Source organism: Sminthopsis crassicaudata, chromosome 3 (assembly GCF_048593235.1).
Source record: "Sminthopsis crassicaudata isolate SCR6 chromosome 3, ASM4859323v1, whole genome shotgun sequence".
NCBI classification, from domain to species: Eukaryota; Metazoa; Chordata; class Mammalia; order Dasyuromorphia; family Dasyuridae; genus Sminthopsis; species Sminthopsis crassicaudata.
The window spans coordinates 521369749-521388117 of record NC_133619.1 but is presented as its reverse complement, the minus strand read 5'-3'; the positions used below and the strand labels follow the sequence as shown (position 1 = coordinate 521388117).

Here is an 18369-nt window from a genome sequence, read left to right as displayed (position 1 = left end):
ACATGTATTGCAACAAAACAAGAAAGGGAAAATAGACTTTGAATGTTGCACAATGAAGATTATTTTGTTACCAAATTAGATGGGCAAACATTGTATTTATTTTGTAAGGATACTCCAGCTATGCTGAAAGAATATAAACTTTAGCTACATTACTAGAACTTGCACTTATCACTATTCCCAATCCACATTACAGTATCAGTCAGGAAAATGAGTAAAATTAAATTGGAATATTTCATCATACCAGAATTTCTTGACTAAAATAAAAAATGAAAATGAGGCTGTAACTAAGCCTAAGTTTCCAGTGTCTCATTTGTTGGCCAAACAAGGAAAGCCATTAATGAAATAATGGTGAGTTAATCTAGCCATGTTTGATTACAGCAGCCAAATAAATGTCCAGAAAATCTTGTTTAAGATTATTAGCTTTTCAGCTCAAAATCATATGCTTGCGATATTTGTATTTGGCAGTGCCTATCTGTATGAAAAAAAACATTTTCACAGATGAAATATGTAAAATCTTATTATGGATTAGCATGAACATATGAATATTTGCAGTTGATTTTTATGAAAAGGAGCACTTAATTTGAACCTCAACTAAGTGAAATGTTATTCCCCCCAAAGAATTCATTAGTAGACCTGTATTGCAAAAAAGTGCTTTTCAATTATGATTATATTTAAATATATATTAAATTTTAAATTAAAATTATAAATAAAAATTTTATAGAAACTTGTTTTCTCTCATTATACAAATACCTACATAGTATTTTCAATGCCTCTGCACCTGTAAAGCCTGAAATAATCACTCTCCAGTCCTTTACAGAAACAGTTTACCAACTTTCTTTGACCACATATAGTCAGTCAGGGGCTAATATTTCAAGACCAATGAAAACACATAGCAATTGTATAACGTTGCTCATTGTGCATTTTACTTTGGAATTGGATGCTGTCTAATCAAATAGCCAAGCTTGATTTTTTTCCTGGTGGTCCATCTTCTAGGGGACGGCTGAATTCTCCAACGCAAAAACTTTCTTTGCTCAAAGTTCCCATAGACACCAGTGGTATTGCCCTGGATTCTGAGTGACATGTGTCACTTAACATTTCCAACTTCTTAATTTGCAAAACTAGATTCTTCCTAAGTTTCCATAAGGCAGACCTGCACCAGCCAAAGGATGTTTGCACATGCTTTAAGGAATAGCCCTCATAGGCTACATTATAGTTAACTTCCTTAAGATTAATTTCAAGTTTCACCTTCAGCAGAAGGTATTTATCTGGTGCATACAGCTGCTGTCACCATTCCCACAAAGGTTATTTTGAATCTTCTTTGTATCATATATATGTGAATATAAACACATGTTGTAATGTTCTGTTCTCTAAATTGTAATCATTCTCTGGGAGCAGGTTTCTTGGGGAGCTTCTGGGAGCAACCTTTGTTTCAGTTCAGTACAATTACTCCAAATGCAGCCAGGAATTAAAAGTCCCAATCCTTTATTTTCTCTTTCCAAGTCTTCTCTCTTTCACTTGGGGCTCAGCTAGTTTTCTGGAGGCCTTCCTCTCTCCTTGGTTCCTGAGATCTCTTGTTCAAATGTCTCCAGCCAGCACAAAGGTAGAAGTGGGAATGAATCTTGACTCTGAATCTCCTCCCAGAGAGTGGGCTTGTGAATCTCCCCGAAGTCAATCCTAGTTGTGAATCTCCTGGAAGTCCCCTTAAGTTCTCTCGAAGTCCTGAGAGCTTCTTGCTTATATGTTCCACACCAAGTATTCACCAATCATTATATGAAGAGGAAACCATTATTTGTTGTAGGATTAAATCAATGCTAAATTAGATTTAACCATTGTCTCCTCAATTCCACTCAGTACCTTGTTTCAAGTTCTGGCCTATAACATCTCCTTGTAGGGTCAGATCAATCATACTGAATCATGTTAAATTAGATAATTATTGTCTCTATCTGTAACGTGCTGTTGTCTCCAGAAGCTGCTGATTGCTCTCTGGGAGGAGATCTGCTGTGTTAACTCAAATCTCTCGGAAAGATTCTTCTTCCAGTAGAGAGCCGTTGTCTCCAGACAGTTGCCGTCAACTCTGGTCCAGAGTAGTGATTTCCCTTCCTGCAGAGAGCTGCCTCAAGTCTGGTCTAGAGCAGAGACTCACTTTTCCTCCAGAGCTGCCCTCTTTTATCCTCCCAGAGAATGGGCATGGGATAATGCAAGGGCTTTTGAGAAAAATTACTTCAACCAATGAACTTGCTCCTCCTAAGCATGCAAGCTCTTCCCCAGGAATTCACAAGTCAAACTCCCAGTAAAGGCCGGAACTAGAAAATTGTCAAGTACCAACTTAGTAAGAACCTAATATCTCATTATCTCATTAGCACTTAGTAAGAACCTAACATATATCCATTCCAGTGAGTATAGTACCTTATAAAAAAGGCTATTCTTTGCCTCTTTCTTTCTAGCTTTAATCACTAAATGGGTGGCCAGTCACACTGAGACTTATTAAAGACCTTGGCTTAAAAAGGTTAAGGTCTTCCACTGCATCCAGGAACATCTCCAGTTGTCCTGATCTATATCTGGCTACTGGACTAGGTTCCAAAGGAGAAAGTGAGGCTGGTGACCTTGCACAGCCTACTTTCTTCAAATCTAATTTGTTTCCATGTCATGGCATTACCTCCCTGATGTCATGATTGACTATGAGAATGAAAGACAACAACAATGTGTCTGGGAATAAGTTGTAAGTAGACTGGAAAATTAGGAGGAGGATAGGTTATGAAAGACTTTGAAGGCAAGAGTATTTTGAAGTTGATCCTGAATGCTACGGAGAGTTATTAGAGTTTGGGTAGTGGGATTGTATTTGAATGTTAAGGAAAAAAAAATCACTGCACTCTAGTGGATAATATAGTGGGAAGAGACTTGAGGTAAGCAGATCAGCATCATACTGATACAATAGTTCAGGCATGAATCAATGAGCTGAGTAGTGGCAATGTTAGAAGAGAGAAGGAAATATATTTGTGAAATATTGCAAAGGGGAAATTGCAAGTTTTTATAACATAGCTTCAAAAAATGAAGATTCAAGAGGATCCAGGACAGAATCTTATAGGACAGGTCTGGTTAGAGGATAAAGATCTATGAAAAGAAACTGAGGCTTGGTTTGAGGAAGGAGAATTAGGACAGAAAAGTAGAATACCAGAAGAAAGAACAATAGTATCAAAGACTGCAGAAAAATTGAGTAGAATGAGAATTGAATAAGATCATTAGATTGGCTATTGAGAGATCATTAATAACTTTTAATTAAGAGAGCAGTTTCAATGGAATGATAATGCCATGTAAGGGAATAAGACAGAAGAGAGAAAGTGGAGTCACCAATCATAGCTTTTTCAAGGTGTTTACCCACAAAGAACAAAAGAGATACAGGATAATAGAATGGAAAGATCAAATGGGTTTTGTTTTTTATAGATGGGAGAAGGGGAATATTTGTGAACCCTAGGGAAGGAATCAGTAGACAAGATGACAATATTTCCATTTTAACATTTAACATTTTAACAGAGAAATGGTCAACATGTCTATCAAAGTTTCACCTGATTTCATCTTAGAGGGAATTTTCTAGTGTGTCTGTCTGGTCCTGTATTATCACTTCCTATGCATGATCTGGGTCAATGAAATAGGAACAAATGGGCCTGAAGTAGCAATCAGTAGTCAGTCAAAGGAATTAAGGTCCATCTGCAGATTATGGGCTTTCCTGAAAGATCGTGTATCTTCAGATGGCAGGTTGCTGATCATTCGTGAGGTGAGAATGAAGGTATTTCTAAGGGTTGTGATCTGCTAGAGGAAGTAGGTTTGTTGATCACTCTTCATGCATGTAATGTCTATGTACGCCAAAATATTATGTCTTAATTCAATGGTCCTCAAACTTTTTAAATAGGGGGTCAGTTCACTGTCCCTCAGACTGTTGGAGGGCCGGACTATAGTAAAAACAAAAATTCTCACTCTGTCTCTGCCCCTCAGCCCATTTGCCATAATCCAGCAGGCCACATCTGGCCTTTGGGCTGTAGTTTGAGAACCCCTGTATGTAATATATATATATATATATATATATATATATATATATATATAAAATGTGTTATATACTAAATGAGATATATTAGGTAAAGATATGCATGTATTAGATTAGTAATATTAATATTAATGTATTTAATAATATTTACTTAATAAGTATGTTATTATATGATAGAGGACTATAAATGTATGCTCTCTATATTATATATATTATATTAAATATTCATTTATATATGATATATAACTTACATGCTTATATGGTAGGGGATTATATATGAATGTCCTATATATAAGTATGTCCTATACCATTAATATTATGTAATAGATGTCTTGAGAATCAGGAATCAAAAAGATTTTTATAGATTAGTGTTGGATCAAATGTAGTAAGATGAAATTTAATAGAAATAAATATAAAAGCTTACAGTTGGATTAAAAAAAATAAAATTTATTGGATTTCCTTCACAGGCTAATTGTATACTATTTCAAAGTCTGATTCTTTTTGTACAGCAAAACAACTGTTTGGACATGTATACATATATTGTATTTAATTTATACTTTAACATATTTAACATGTATCGGTCAACCTTCCATTTGGGGTGGGGGGGAAGGAGGGGAAAAATTAGAACAAAAGGTTTGGCAATTGTCAATGTAGTAAAATTACTCATGCATATATCTGGTAAATAAAAACTATTATTAAACAAACAAACAAACAAAAAACTAAAACTAAGACATGAGAAAGAGCTTAGCTTTGGCTCTGCAGGAGAAAGTGAAGAGGATTGATGAGGAATAAATTGGAGGCTCTAAGCCAAGATGGATCAGCTCTTCTCCTCCTGGGTCTGATTACCCTCTCTCTTCTTCCCAAAGTAATCCAAGGGCAGGTTCAGTAGCGAATGAATTAGCTATCAATGCTGTATCAAAACAAAGTCTTTATTGATAGTAAAGGGATAGACAGGCATTTGGCCTCCAGAAAGACCAAACTGCCTGGCAAGGGGACACCAGTTGGCGGGCACAAGGCAGGTATGAACCGAGTACTAGGAAACAATTTTAGACCTTCATTTTATACATAACCAGGGTCATAAAAACAATATTTGCACAGAGATGTTATCCAAGAGGTTTCAGAGATATCTGTAAATAAGACAGGAATTTCTCTTAATCATTTGTATGCAAATTATCTCCTTTAATCCCTCCTCAGACAAGAAGTTCCTGTTAATTATTTATATCTTGAACTTTCTCTTTTTTGACCTTATCAAGGTGACCTGGTATAGCCCTCCCTCACTTAAATCCAATTTATGTATGGCATCATCTTCCTGATGTCATGGTTCTCTTTGAGAGCTAATAACAAACAATAACACAACAACAGAATAATCTTGCAGGCTTCTAAAATAAAGTGGAGTGCTGAACTGAAAATCAAGACAACCTGAGTTCAAATCTTACCATAGACAGTTTGCTCTTCGTAAAATAAACATAGCAATAGCAACTACCTCACAAGGTTATTATAAGGATCAAATAAAATATTTTATTTAAAGGGAAAAAAAATCAAATTTACATGTACAAAATGAGAGTGGGGAGGCTAGCTAAAAGTTTGTATGAGATGATTTTAGGATTTAGAGTAGTCAATAGTTACATGGCAGACAAATTCCAGTGGTATTTTAGGTTGCATTAAAAGTTTCTATAATAAGCAAGTTGATAGTTTGACTGTATTCTGCTTTAAACAAAGACCATCTAAAATATTGTGTTCAGTTTCAAGTTCCACATTTTAGAAAGATCATTCATTGATTAACTGGAAAAAAACTTAGGAATTTCTCTAGACTTTTAAATTTCCTTGTGTATAATATCAGGGGGTTGAATTAAAGGATTTCTCATGTATTTCTTTAGAATTTTTTCCTTTCTTTTTAGCATCTTATCATCCTAAACCGGAACTGCTAAACTAATTCATTCAATTCTTATTTCAAGTCTCATGTGCCAGTTTGTGCTCCACTTCCACTTAGCTGTGAGTGCCACTTAATTATTAATTTAAATATTGTGTCCTCGGAGTAGGATGTACTGCCTAGTTTAGAGACTATTGTTCATTTTACATTTGTATCCCTCGGACCGATTCCAATGCTTGGAATGTGACAGACATTTATGTAGGAGGACTCGCATGATGATGATGAGCTTTGGGATACTATTATGAGAATGTCTTCAAATTCTCTTCATGTCGGAAAGTAGCAAATGTACTCATGAAGCCGACGAGCTGTTGTAATCCAAGGCAGCTGGGTTGTAAAAGAACAGCTGCTGGACTTGAAAGTAACTCAGGACAGACACTAAGTAGCTGTGGAAGGATTTCTTTGCCAACTCATTTTCCTTCTCTGTAAAATAGTAACAATACCTGTAAGACCTATACAAAATATCTTGAAGAACGTACTTTGTAAATTTCAAAGAGGCTCAGAAACGAAATTATTAACTAATTCAAGGATACCGATCAAAGGCTAAAAAACACTCCCCCCCCCCCCCCCCCCCCCCCCCCCGCTTCCTTCTCATTAGACACAAAATAAACTCGCCTTAATTTTTATTGACAAGTATTCCCTAAACCAGAGGTATATTTGGAGGGGAAAACTTGCATATACACATAATACAATAAATTTCCTTTGATGCTCAGAATGCAGAGTTGATCTCTTTACTTCTTTTGATAACTTTTTGGGTACTAGCATCTGGTCAGCACTTGAATAGTAATCGCACTTCAGGGCTAAATACTTAGGCAGAGAAATACCCACGTCCAACTCCCTCAGGAAAACACGTGGCTGGAGGGGAGACGTCTCGGCCTTCACGAGACTACAAGTTCCAGCATCTCCTCCAGCCAAGTCCGCTGGTTCTGCCGCAAGTTGGGCGCAGTGCATACTGGGAGTCGTGGTTTTATCCTTACTTCCTCTTGCAGCTCTCTTTTTCACCCTTTTGCGACGTTTCGCGACGGTTGCGCCGGCCGGCGGGAGGTGGCAGCAGCTGAGGCAGTGGTGGCTGAGTGCCGGCTGATGCGAAGTGGTTTCCTGAGCTTTGGGCTGTTGCGAAATCTGGCTGGGAGCGGGGGGCGGCTCGGGGCACGGGGCCTCCGAGACGGAACGGCCATGGCGGCGGGGGAGAGCATGGCGCAGAGGATGGTCTGGGTGGACCTGGAGGTGAGGCTGCCGCGGGGCAGGGCGGGGTTCGCGCGCGGGGTGGCCGCTGGGTCCCGGGTGGGGCTCTGGCTGCCACTCTGATGGGATGGGATGGGAGGGGTGGGGTCGGCGGGACAGCCTGGGCGGAGGCCGAGGGAGGGTAGTCAGAGAGAGCAGTGGTCGCGTCCTTGATGGGATGGGGTCCCACTGAATCGGGTGCCTAGCCTGAAGCCCCCTCCCAGTATGGGCGCCTCCCCGAGGCCTTCCAGCCGGGCGTTGGGGGGGGGAGGGGGATTACTTCTTGGCGAGGGGAGGATGCTGGCTTCTTGCCTGCTTCTGGCCTTTAGCTGTCTGTCTTGAGCTCGGTTCCACGTGGACGTCTCCCACGGGAGTTTTCAGCCTAATCCCGCTTGTTAACTAGAAATTAAAAAGATTTGAAAATCTTTTGTGGAAAGACTTTAGGTAAAAGAACAGGCCCCCATGCAGTTTGTCTTTGGCAGAGTAACATGCATATATAAAACACATGCCTATGTTTATTTGTAAAAGTGTAAATGTATGTGTTCCCGATATTTATCAGATAAGTTACATGAAACACTGTTATAATTTAGTTGATGGAGTGTTTATATAACACGTCTTTGTTTTGAATAACAGTTATAATTAGTCGTAAGCTACAAATGAAATAGATTTGAGGGTCTTTTATGGAACGATTTTAGGTAAGAGAGCAGGTCAGAAAGTAGTTTGTGTTTGGCAGAGCAACATACAAGTACAAACCAGACATGCATAATATGAACACGTGCAGATTTATATGCATGTATGGTTATATTATATGTAGTAATAATTAGTTGTAGGCTACAGATTAAATAGATTTGAGGGTTTATAGAATAATTTTAGGTAAAAGAATGCCAAAGAGCAGTTTGTGTTTGACAGTATGTGCATGTTTAAAATGTAAATATGTGTAGGGGTGTGTGTGTTCATATATATGTTTAGTATACTATAGTGTATATATACTGCATAAACAACCTGTTTATAACAAGTTGTGTAAAATATAGACGATGTAACCTAGATGATGTCATATATATATTTATATATATATATATATATACATACTATAAACCTATCTATTGTATAATTTATGAAGTTACATATATTTATATTTTTGTGAATTTTTTGCATATACATATATGTATATATATGTATATTATTGTTACAGATGACGGGACTGGACATAGAGAAGGACCAGATCATTGAGATGGCCTGTCTCATAACAGACTCTGACCTCAACATTTTGGCTGAAGTAGGTGATGACATTTCCTAGGATCATAGAATATTAGAACTGGAAAGAACTTTAAGAGATCAGCTAGTTCAGTCTTTTCATTTTTTAGATGAAGACAATGAGAATCACACTTGTTTGATGTGTCACAACTATTCAGCTTGGATTTGAAACCCAGGTGACCTAATCTCATTCCTTCATTTTTTCCATCATATACTCTACTCAACGCTTGCTCTAATCCAGCTGAATTGTTCCTTTTGTTTTGGTTACTCATGCTAAAGTTCAAATTTTTGTACCTTACTCTTTAAGTACTAAGTTTTAGAATTTTACCAGAACCAAAAAAAAAAAAAAAAAAAAAAATTGTATTAAAACTAATAATAGCAACTGACATTTATATAATGCTTTAAAATTTGCAAAGTGCTTTTCTGTACATTATCTCATGATTGTCACAGCATTTTGAAGAAAGTATGACAAGTATTAGGTATTACAGGCCCATTTTACAGATCAAGAACTGAGACTCAGCAAAGTGAAGTAACATGTTCATATTCATATAGCCTAGTATGTGTCTAGGTGGGATTACATTTGATGTAATTAGGGTTTTCAAATCTTTCTTAACTGGAACATTAAAGAAAACAAATAAAACATGCTTAACTGCATTTTGGCTACTCATGAAACACTTAATAAGAAGATACTATGATTCGTAGGTGGTTAAAATTTCCTGACCTTGAATAACTTCATCTGACTTTCATAACGTCAGCAGATTTTGTGATCATGAAGAACTCTAGGACAGGAACTAAGTAGGTATGTGCATAGGGGAGAGAAGTGAAAGTGTTATTATATGAAACACTAAAGAGGTAGGCTTAATTGATATAATTCTATGGTTTGATAGTAATAAAACTTTAGAACTGATAAAAGAACTTGGTTCTCCTGACTCTTAGGGCACTGCTTTTCATTGAACTATTTATACTCCAGATTTGAAAACTGAGGTATTTTAAGAGTAGTCATTCCTCTTGAGGAGGAGGAAAGAAATAACACAAGCTTTTGTAGGTAGATATTACCATCTACTTACTTTTTAAACTGAAAGAAAAGAAACCTTAAAGTTTGGAACATAGTTCCATCTATAAAGCCTAGGTTGTGGCTGTCCTTGCATTTAACATAAAAATTTGGTTGAGTTTAGGCCATTCATCTGTCATTGTAATTCCAAAATGATAATATAAGAGTTTTTCAGAAAAAAAAAAAAAAATTAAGGAATGATCATCTTTTTTACAAGTCTTTTCTATATGGATTTATTTTGGCTAAAGAAAATTTTTTCCTTTGGATTATTGTAAATGCTGACAGTTTAATATGACAAAAAAAGTAAATGTTGGATATTAGAGGGGATGTGGGAAAACTGGGACACTAATGCTCTATTGGTGGAGTTGTAAACTGATCCAACCATTCTGGAATGCAATTTGGAACTATGTCCAAAGGGCTATAAAACTGTGCATACTCTTTGATTCGGCAATACCACTGTGAGGTCTATCTCCCAAAGATATCCAAGAAAAGGGAAAAGAACTATATATATGTATATATATATATATTTTTGCTGAGGCAATTGGGGTTAAGTGACTTGCCCCAGGGTTACACAGCTAGGAAATGTTAAGTGTCTGAGACTAGATTTGAGTTCAAGTCCCCCTGACTTCAGGACTTGTGTTCTATCCACTGTGCCACCTAGTTGCCCCCAAAAGGACTATTTTTATGAAAATGTTTATAGCACTTTTTTGTGTGTGATGGCTAAGAATTGGAAGTCAAAGGAATACCCCTCAATTGGGGAATGGCTAAATAAACTGTGGCATATGATTGCAGTGATATATTATTGTGCTATAAAAAACGACAAGCTGGATAATTTCAGAAAAACTTGGAAAGACTTAAATGAATTTATAGTCAAGTGAACAGAACCAGGAAAATGTTGTAAACAGTAACAGCAATATTGTTTGATGAAGAATTGTGAATGACTTAGCTATTCTCAGCAATAATGATCCAAGATAATTCCAGAGGACTAATGATGAAACATATTATCCACTTCAGAAAAAAGAACTGATATTGATTGAATACAGACTGAAACAAGCTATTTTTTCATTTTCTTTCATTTTTTAAAAATTTGTTTTCTTGTTCAAAATGACTGACATGGAAATGTTTTATATTATTGCACACGTATAACCTATATCTGATTGTCATCTCAGGAAATGGAGAGGGAAGGAATACGAAGATAAAATTTGAAACTCAAATTTTAAACAAAAGTGTAAAAAAAAAATACTGACAGTTTAATGAACCAGGTTGGTGGTTTTATATCCAGGAGACAATGGAAGCGTATACACATACGTGTGTGTATGTATATTCAGTTTCAAATAATGTGACATTGTAAATAGAACATAGGATAAAATAAGGAGAGTTTTTAACACTCCTATAAATACTAGGTCTATGGACAATGTATTTGATTATATTCAGGCCTGACCCAAAAATGAACACTTCAGTTTCCTATTTATAATTACTTTGATATCTATGATTAACTTGTTCTTTATTGCTGTAGCCATAATTTTAATCATTGCTTCTTTTCTTCACATAGTTTGTCAAGATTTGTCATATTCCAGGTAGAATGTAAGCTCTTTCTTTTCAGGGATGGTATTTATTTTTTCTTTGTTTCTGTGGTGCTCAGCACAGTGCCTAGCATATAGTAGTTTCTTAACAGAGAAGCATAGGGATTGTTATTGTGATTTCATTGGTTCTAAGGAATTCTCTATTAATAAACTTAATAAATTTTTATTTAAATTGTTAAATTGAGTAAGAAAATTGCTTGATTTAATGTCTCAGAATCTGATTTTGGAATGGCTTATCAGGTCTTCAGTAGAAGTATATATTTCTTCATATGTGGAGAAGCTGTAAGTATCTTGATAAATACCTTTCTTTGTTTATAGCAAAATACCTGGGCATATGATCTGAAAGGTATGTTTAGAATTAAAACTCCAAAAATTATTTTTTAAGTTACATATTTGGGAAACTTAAAAAAAAAAATTTTTTTATTGTTTATTGATGACACTCTAGATTTATAGAATACTTTTCTTCTAGAGGGATTAAAACACTCTCATATCTCTAGTTTCTCTTACTAAGATCCTTGTAAGGAAGATAGAGACATTTTATTATTTCCATTACAAAGCTTAGAAGAAACCAAAGTACAGAAAATAAGTGATTTGCTTAGGTTCGTAAATAGAAATAGTATTTTATAGTTGGAGGTAGGTCTCTGTCTTAGCTAAGTTATTTAATAACGATATTTAAGGGTTCCTTTTAAAATTGGAGTGAGTTCTTCCCTGAAAATAATAAAATTGATTACATTGTCTTTGTGGACTTTTTAAAAAAGGCATATTTTCAATTTCATTTTTTATTTTATTATTTATTATTTTAATTTATATAATTCATTAATTGTCTCTCCTGTTACCTCCACCTTTAAGTGTATTTTTAAAAAATCCTATAAAAAACAAAACCCTTAATATTAGCTGCATCATTCAGCAAGATAAATGTCCCGAAATATAGATATATCTCTTTTTGCATTCATTACCTTTCTTAGGAGGTATTTCATCTTCATTCTTTTGGACTCAGTTCTTGTATTAATTAGTATTAACATTTTTCAAACTCGTTTGTCTCTGTAGTATTATTAATTTATAACTTGTTCTTTTATTCTGTTCACTTTGACCCATACCAGTTCATAAAGGGCTTTCCAGTTTTCTCTGAAATTGTACATTTCATCATTTTTCATTGAACAATAACATTCCATTACATTTATATACCACAGTTGTCTAGCTATTCCCCAATAGGAATTCAGACTCTTAATTTCCAATTTTTCCCTATTATGAAAAGAAGTGCTATAGTTATTTATTCTTTCCTTCTTTTTTTGTTTTCTTTGGGGTATTGGCCTGGTAGTATTTTAGCTGGATGAAATAACATGGAGTTTGGTAATTTTCTGGGCATGATTCCAAACTACTTTCCAGATTGACTGGACTAGTTTATAACTCTACCAACAGTGTTGGTAGGATACCTTTTTTCCTCAGAGCCCTCTCAGAATTGTTATTCTTCTTCTGTCATCTTTTAAGAATTCTTTTCATGTTTATTGATAGCTTGGATTCCTTCCAAATTTGCCTGTTGATTGCCTTAGAACACTTATCTATTGGGGGTAATGATTCTTGTTTTTATGCTTGAATTAATTGCTTATGTAAAATTGGTAAGTGTGAATATTTTTCTTTCCCCCATTTAATTTTTACTACATTAGATTTGTTTGTAAGCAACAACTTGTGAATGTTATGTAATCAAAGTTGGCCGTTTTATTTTGGAAAAATTATTTTAAGTTATTTTTAACTTAAGCAAACATAAGGAAAAATGATTCATATAAAAATGTAAATTAAGAAATAAAATAATAAATACTTAATGTATTATGCTATACTTTTTTTAAATGAAATAGAGCCAATGAATCTTTTTTTTTTTTTTTTCTTTTATTTGACATACTCCGGATTGTACTCTTTGATTGATTACCTTTGATTTTTTTTTTTTTTGGTGATTAATAGTTTTTCCTTATCCACAGGGTCCTAACCTGATTATAAATCAGCCAGATGAGTTGCTGGACAGCATGTCAGAATGGTGTAAGGAACATCATGGGAAGGTAACATTACCAAATAAAAGGATTACTGCCTTTTGGGGAACAATAACAAGCTTTATTGTTCCCTCATCTGAATCCTATACCATTGCTGGATGGTATAAAAAAAGGGTTAGAGGAAGATTGCTTGGCAGCCCTGGGAAACTGCTTGCTTGTTTACTTTTCATCTTTGGGAACTCTCGAGAACATCTCCTGAATGTCCTGTTTCTCTCCTACATTCAGTCTGTCACGAATGCATTGTGGATACTCAAGTATTACTGAAGTCAGTCTTTTGGATAAGGTTAGACTTCATCTTTGAGAGAAGAGGGAATGCTGCTCTTCTGTTAATAGTTATTGCCTCCCTCCCCCCCAAGAGATTAATTCCTTGGATTCTGAGCTCGATCCTTTTTGACTCAATGGAAATACCATTAACAATCTCAGGATTTGGCGTGGATTCTTTAAAAGAAAATTGGTGAAAAGTTGGCAATTTCAATTTGCTTTTGAGCTCTAAATGCGTTCCGTCTGTTGGTTATATTTGCACAGTTTAGAAGTGAAGTTTCATTCCTGGATTCCTTTGAAAACTGACTTCATGTATTTTTGACGGGGGGCTGGGGATTCTCTCTTGCAGTCTGGTCTTACCAAGGCAGTGAAGGAGAGTACAATTACACTGCAGCAGGCAGAGTATGAGTTTCTGTCCTTTGTACGACAGCAGACTCCTCCGGGGCTCTGTCCACTTGCAGGTAAAATCTACTCATAATGTATGCTTTGTAGAAAATGGTTCTTCATTATAAAGTACTTCATAGACTACAAATTCAGAGAGACCAGAAAAAATCATATCTTCCTCATATTCTTACTTGGATTATATCCATTTCCTCATGGACATGGATATTAAAATAGGCCCTAAAATTTATTAGACCTAAGAATATAATTCTAATTCCATAGATTTTAAGACTTTACATTCCTAGAGTTTAATGTTATCTGAGACATCTGTGGGAATTTGTCCATTTATACTGACATGATAACATTACCCTTAGGTTTTTATAAGAAAGATTTGATGTTGGCTATAGTTTGATGTTTGATATCTTTCCAGCCAATGCTATATTGATGCTCTTTCAAAATCCTCACTTAAAATATAATGCTAATAGTGATATTTTGATGTAGGATGAATATGAATATGATTATTGACCAATTTGTAATATAAATGGATCTTTTGAGATTTGGTGATAATTCATAAATCTGAGGTGGTCTTAAAAGCAGTGCACTGGATTTTTGTAATATGTATGGGAACTATAAATTTTAATGATTTATCTCTATAGAAATCAGTTTTAAAATTCAATATAAATAAGTTTGACTGGCAATGCAGATATTTGCATTTGCAGTCTGGTCTTACCAAAGAATCTTAAAAATTAGAAACAGTCATATCTGACTTGGAAATGATGAGGTACTTCAGTTTTTTGTTTTTGGTTCATCTTCATTTCAAATACAACTTAGGAAAAATATAGTCTTTTACAGGTACAAACCACATAAACATTATTTTGATTTATTATTTTCTTTTAACATGTTTTATCTTGCTAGAAATACACAGATGCAATATGCTTTTGTGTTTTTCTAGGAAATTCAGTTCATGCAGATAAGAAGTTTCTTGACAAATACATGCCCCAGTTCATGAAACATCTTCATTATAGGATAATTGATGTGAGCACTGTTAAAGAACTGTGCAGGTAAGGGATATATTTGGGATTCACTAAGTAGCCTCATTTAGCATGTTTTAATTGGGGAGAAAAGATTGGAGGGTAGGATTATAGAGTTAATTGCTTAGTGGAGGAATATGATTTTTGTTTCTTTCTGTGATCATCCACTAGCTTACTTTAATTTGTCTTTAGCTGGTGTAAACAGGAACAAAATAAGCAAAGTTAAAGATGATACATGTATAAATGGGGCAGTTTCAAAAATCATTCAGAACCCAAATTCCTTTGCCTGATAGAGTTCTTAGTATTAATAAATGTTTGGAGGTAATTATTCAGTATGTTTGGGACAGTTGCCTTTGAAAGTTCCATTTCTGCTGTATTCAGACGCTGGTATCCAGAAGAATATGAATTTGTACCAAAGAAGGCTGCTTCTCACAGGTAAGGATTGACGTTTTGAGTTCTTGCAGACACTTGGCAAACTGACACATACTTGACTTGCAAAGACCTGAAAGTGTAACTGAAGAATTCATTCTGCTACTGCTTTTTCTTCTGAAATAAAACTTTTTGGCCAACAGATATGATTAAAGTTAATAAGAGTTCTGGTGAAGAGACTTTGATTTCTTTTAAAATTGAACAGTATTATTAATTCAGGTATACTCTGGAGTTAGGAAGTTGAATTTTTTTTTTTTTTTTTTTAAATAAAATCGCTGTGCAGTTTTTAAGCTAGAAACAATTTTGTGATCTTTGCAAAAATAGAGTGATGAATTTGCAATTGATAGAAACTTGAAATCTCTTTTTTTTTTTATTTTTTTTTTTATTATATACATATATATATTTTATAATATTATCCCTTGTATTCATTTTTCCAAATTACCCCCCCTCCCTCTATTCCCTCCCCCCGACGACAGGCAATACCATACATTTTACATGTGTTACAATATAGTCTAAGTACAATACATGTGTGTGAATATCATTTTCTTGTTGCACAATAAACATTAGAATCCGAAGGTACATGCAACCTGGGCAGACAGATTGTAGTGCTAACAATTTACATTCCCCTCCCAGTGTTTCTTCTCTGGGTGTATCTACCTCTGTCCATCATTGATCAACTGGAAGTGAGTTGGATCTTCTTTATGTTGAAGATTTCCACTTCCATCAGAATACATCCTCATACAGTATTGTTGTTGAAGTATACAGTGATCTTCTGGTTCTGCTCATTTCACTCAGCATCAGTTGATTTAAGTCTCTCCAGGCCTCTCTGTATTCCTCCTGCTGGTCATTTCTTACCGAGCAATAATATTCCATAACTTTCATATACCACAATTTACCCAACCATTCTCCAACTGATGGACATCCATTCATCTTCCAGAGAAACTTGAAATCTCTTATCCATAGGACTCTGCATATCATCTTATCCATAGTAGTCAGTTTTTCATTTGTCATAGAGTTTGTTTCAAGGCATACAGTTGTACATATACAACTGTATATGATAGTTGGTTTGATTTTGATATTTCTGTCACATTCCCTTATAAGTATTTAAGTTAAACTACTAGAATTTAAAATTGAATTTTATGAAGACTTTTTATATGTAAGGTATTGTTTTGTTTAATTCTTTTGTTAATTAGGGGGTTTGGGACTTTGAAATAAATTTAGATGACATTTTGCACAGATGCAGTTGGTTTTAATGGATTTTGTAGATTTTCAGTATAGCTTTAATATCCTTAAGCAGAAACTAAATTTCAATCATTTTTAATGAGTAGAATTTAAGAGAAGGAACCCTAATGTAAGCAGAATGACTCATGAGCTCCTCTCAGTGGTTTCTATCCTAAAATTCTTATATTTGGAAGAAGAAATTTTTAGGTCTTCAAAACTTATGATAATAAAGATAATCTTGATTATTTGTTTTTCATACATTAGTAAACTAGAAGAGAAATAAGGAAAGCTATTATATACTAATAGACCACTAGAACAAGTCATCATAAAGGAAGGCACATATCTTGTATTATATGATAGTAACTAATTTTCATAATAAACCCCTTGTGATCAAGAAAAGGCTAAATTTTGTTCAGCATATTTTATCTAATAAGGTAGGATTGTACGTAATCTCTTCGGAAATACACTGGTTTGGGGCATATCAAGTCTTGATTGTGTCAAACAAATGAAGAGTTGATCATAGAACTGTTCATGATAAAAGGAGGGTTTATGTACATGCGGGTTTTGTAAGTAAAATTTACAAATTTATATTTATTTTGTAAATTGAGAAGAGGTTGTTTGCAACATGCAAAGTATTTCAGATTTTGTTTTGTGCATTTCGTTAAGCCATATATGCTTGTATTTAGGGCATTGGATGACATCAGTGAAAGCATTAAAGAACTTCAGTTTTATCGGAATAATATCTTCAAAAGAAAAACAGATGAAAAGAAGAGGAAAATTATAGAAAATGGAGAAAATGAGAAGACTGTGAGTTGATGACGTGTCTCATGCTGCCACATTACTCCCTGGATATGACTTCTGGGGGAATTTTTGTTCACCCTAATTGTTTGGGAAAGCATCTCTTTTCATTTACCTTGCATCTTCTGATAGTTCAAGCAGACTGAGTCTGAAATAACAATTTTTCTAAGTTAGGGCTGTGAATCTGTCATTTAAATTTCAGCAAATCCTTTGTTTCTAGGTACCAGGTCAATTATACCTCTTGGTACACATCTGCATCTGCTTTTAGACCAAAACACTTTTCTTTTGTTAAAAAATAAAACTAGTTCAATTAAAATGCAAGCTTTTTTTTTTTTGTACCTTCTATTCCTTTACAGTGGTTCAAGTAAGATGCTATCCCCCATTAAATGTTATTCTACCTTGTATTTAACATGTCTTTCAAAAACATTTGCAATGGACCGAGTAAAATGGGCTGTCGCAGACTTGTTCAGTTTTGCATTAGGAGGCCAGACTAGAATAAATGGAAAAAGGTTATTTAGATGCAGGTTTTTGTTCAACCCAAAGAACTAACTTGGGAGGTGGTATATAATATTGGAGGTATTTAAATAAAAGTTGGATAGCCCCATTGTTAAGGGTTAGTATAAGAGAAATTCCTGCCTGAGTTGTTAGGTTGAACTGAATGATGTATAAAGTTTCTTCCAACTTAGTTCTATTTTTCTGTGATCTTCTGAAAATAGCATTATGATCACTTAAAGTAATAATGATGAATATGTATAGGAAAAGCATAAGATTGGAAGTCAGGTGAACCAAAGTCTGTTACCAGTTCTCCTCTTAACTGTGATTCTTAACTTTAGACATCTCATTTAACCTCCTTATGCCTCAGTTTCTCATTTGACATAAAAATCTCTGCCTCCCAGTAGTTATGAGATGAAAGGTGAGAAAAGCACTTTGCTTTTTAAAAAGGTGTTGCATCAATAATGTGTTATGCCTATGTATGTCATAGGATTATTGTGAAGACCAAATGAGATAATTATGTCAACTGCTTTGTAAACTTAAGCTGCCATGTATCTATTATTATTATTATTATTGCTATTATAAATTTAAGTACTGGTACTACCTTTTCCACATACTCAATTCAATTCATAGGTG

At 34.7% G+C, this 18369-nt stretch overlaps 1 protein-coding gene across 1 annotated transcript; it reads left to right on the top strand.

The window, feature by feature from the left end:
• Positions 1–6936: 6936 nt before the first annotated feature.
• Positions 6937–17557, top strand: REXO2 (RNA exonuclease 2). The gene is made up of 7 exons (XM_074304207.1): positions 6937–7193; positions 8383–8466; positions 13052–13129; positions 13731–13842; positions 14715–14823; positions 15175–15228; positions 17130–17557. Exons 1-7 carry the CDS (start codon positions 7050–7052, stop codon positions 17257–17259), a joined length of 711 nt encoding a protein of 236 aa, XP_074160308.1. The 5' UTR covers positions 6937–7049; the 3' UTR covers positions 17260–17557.
• Positions 17558–18369: the final 812 nt, after the last annotated feature.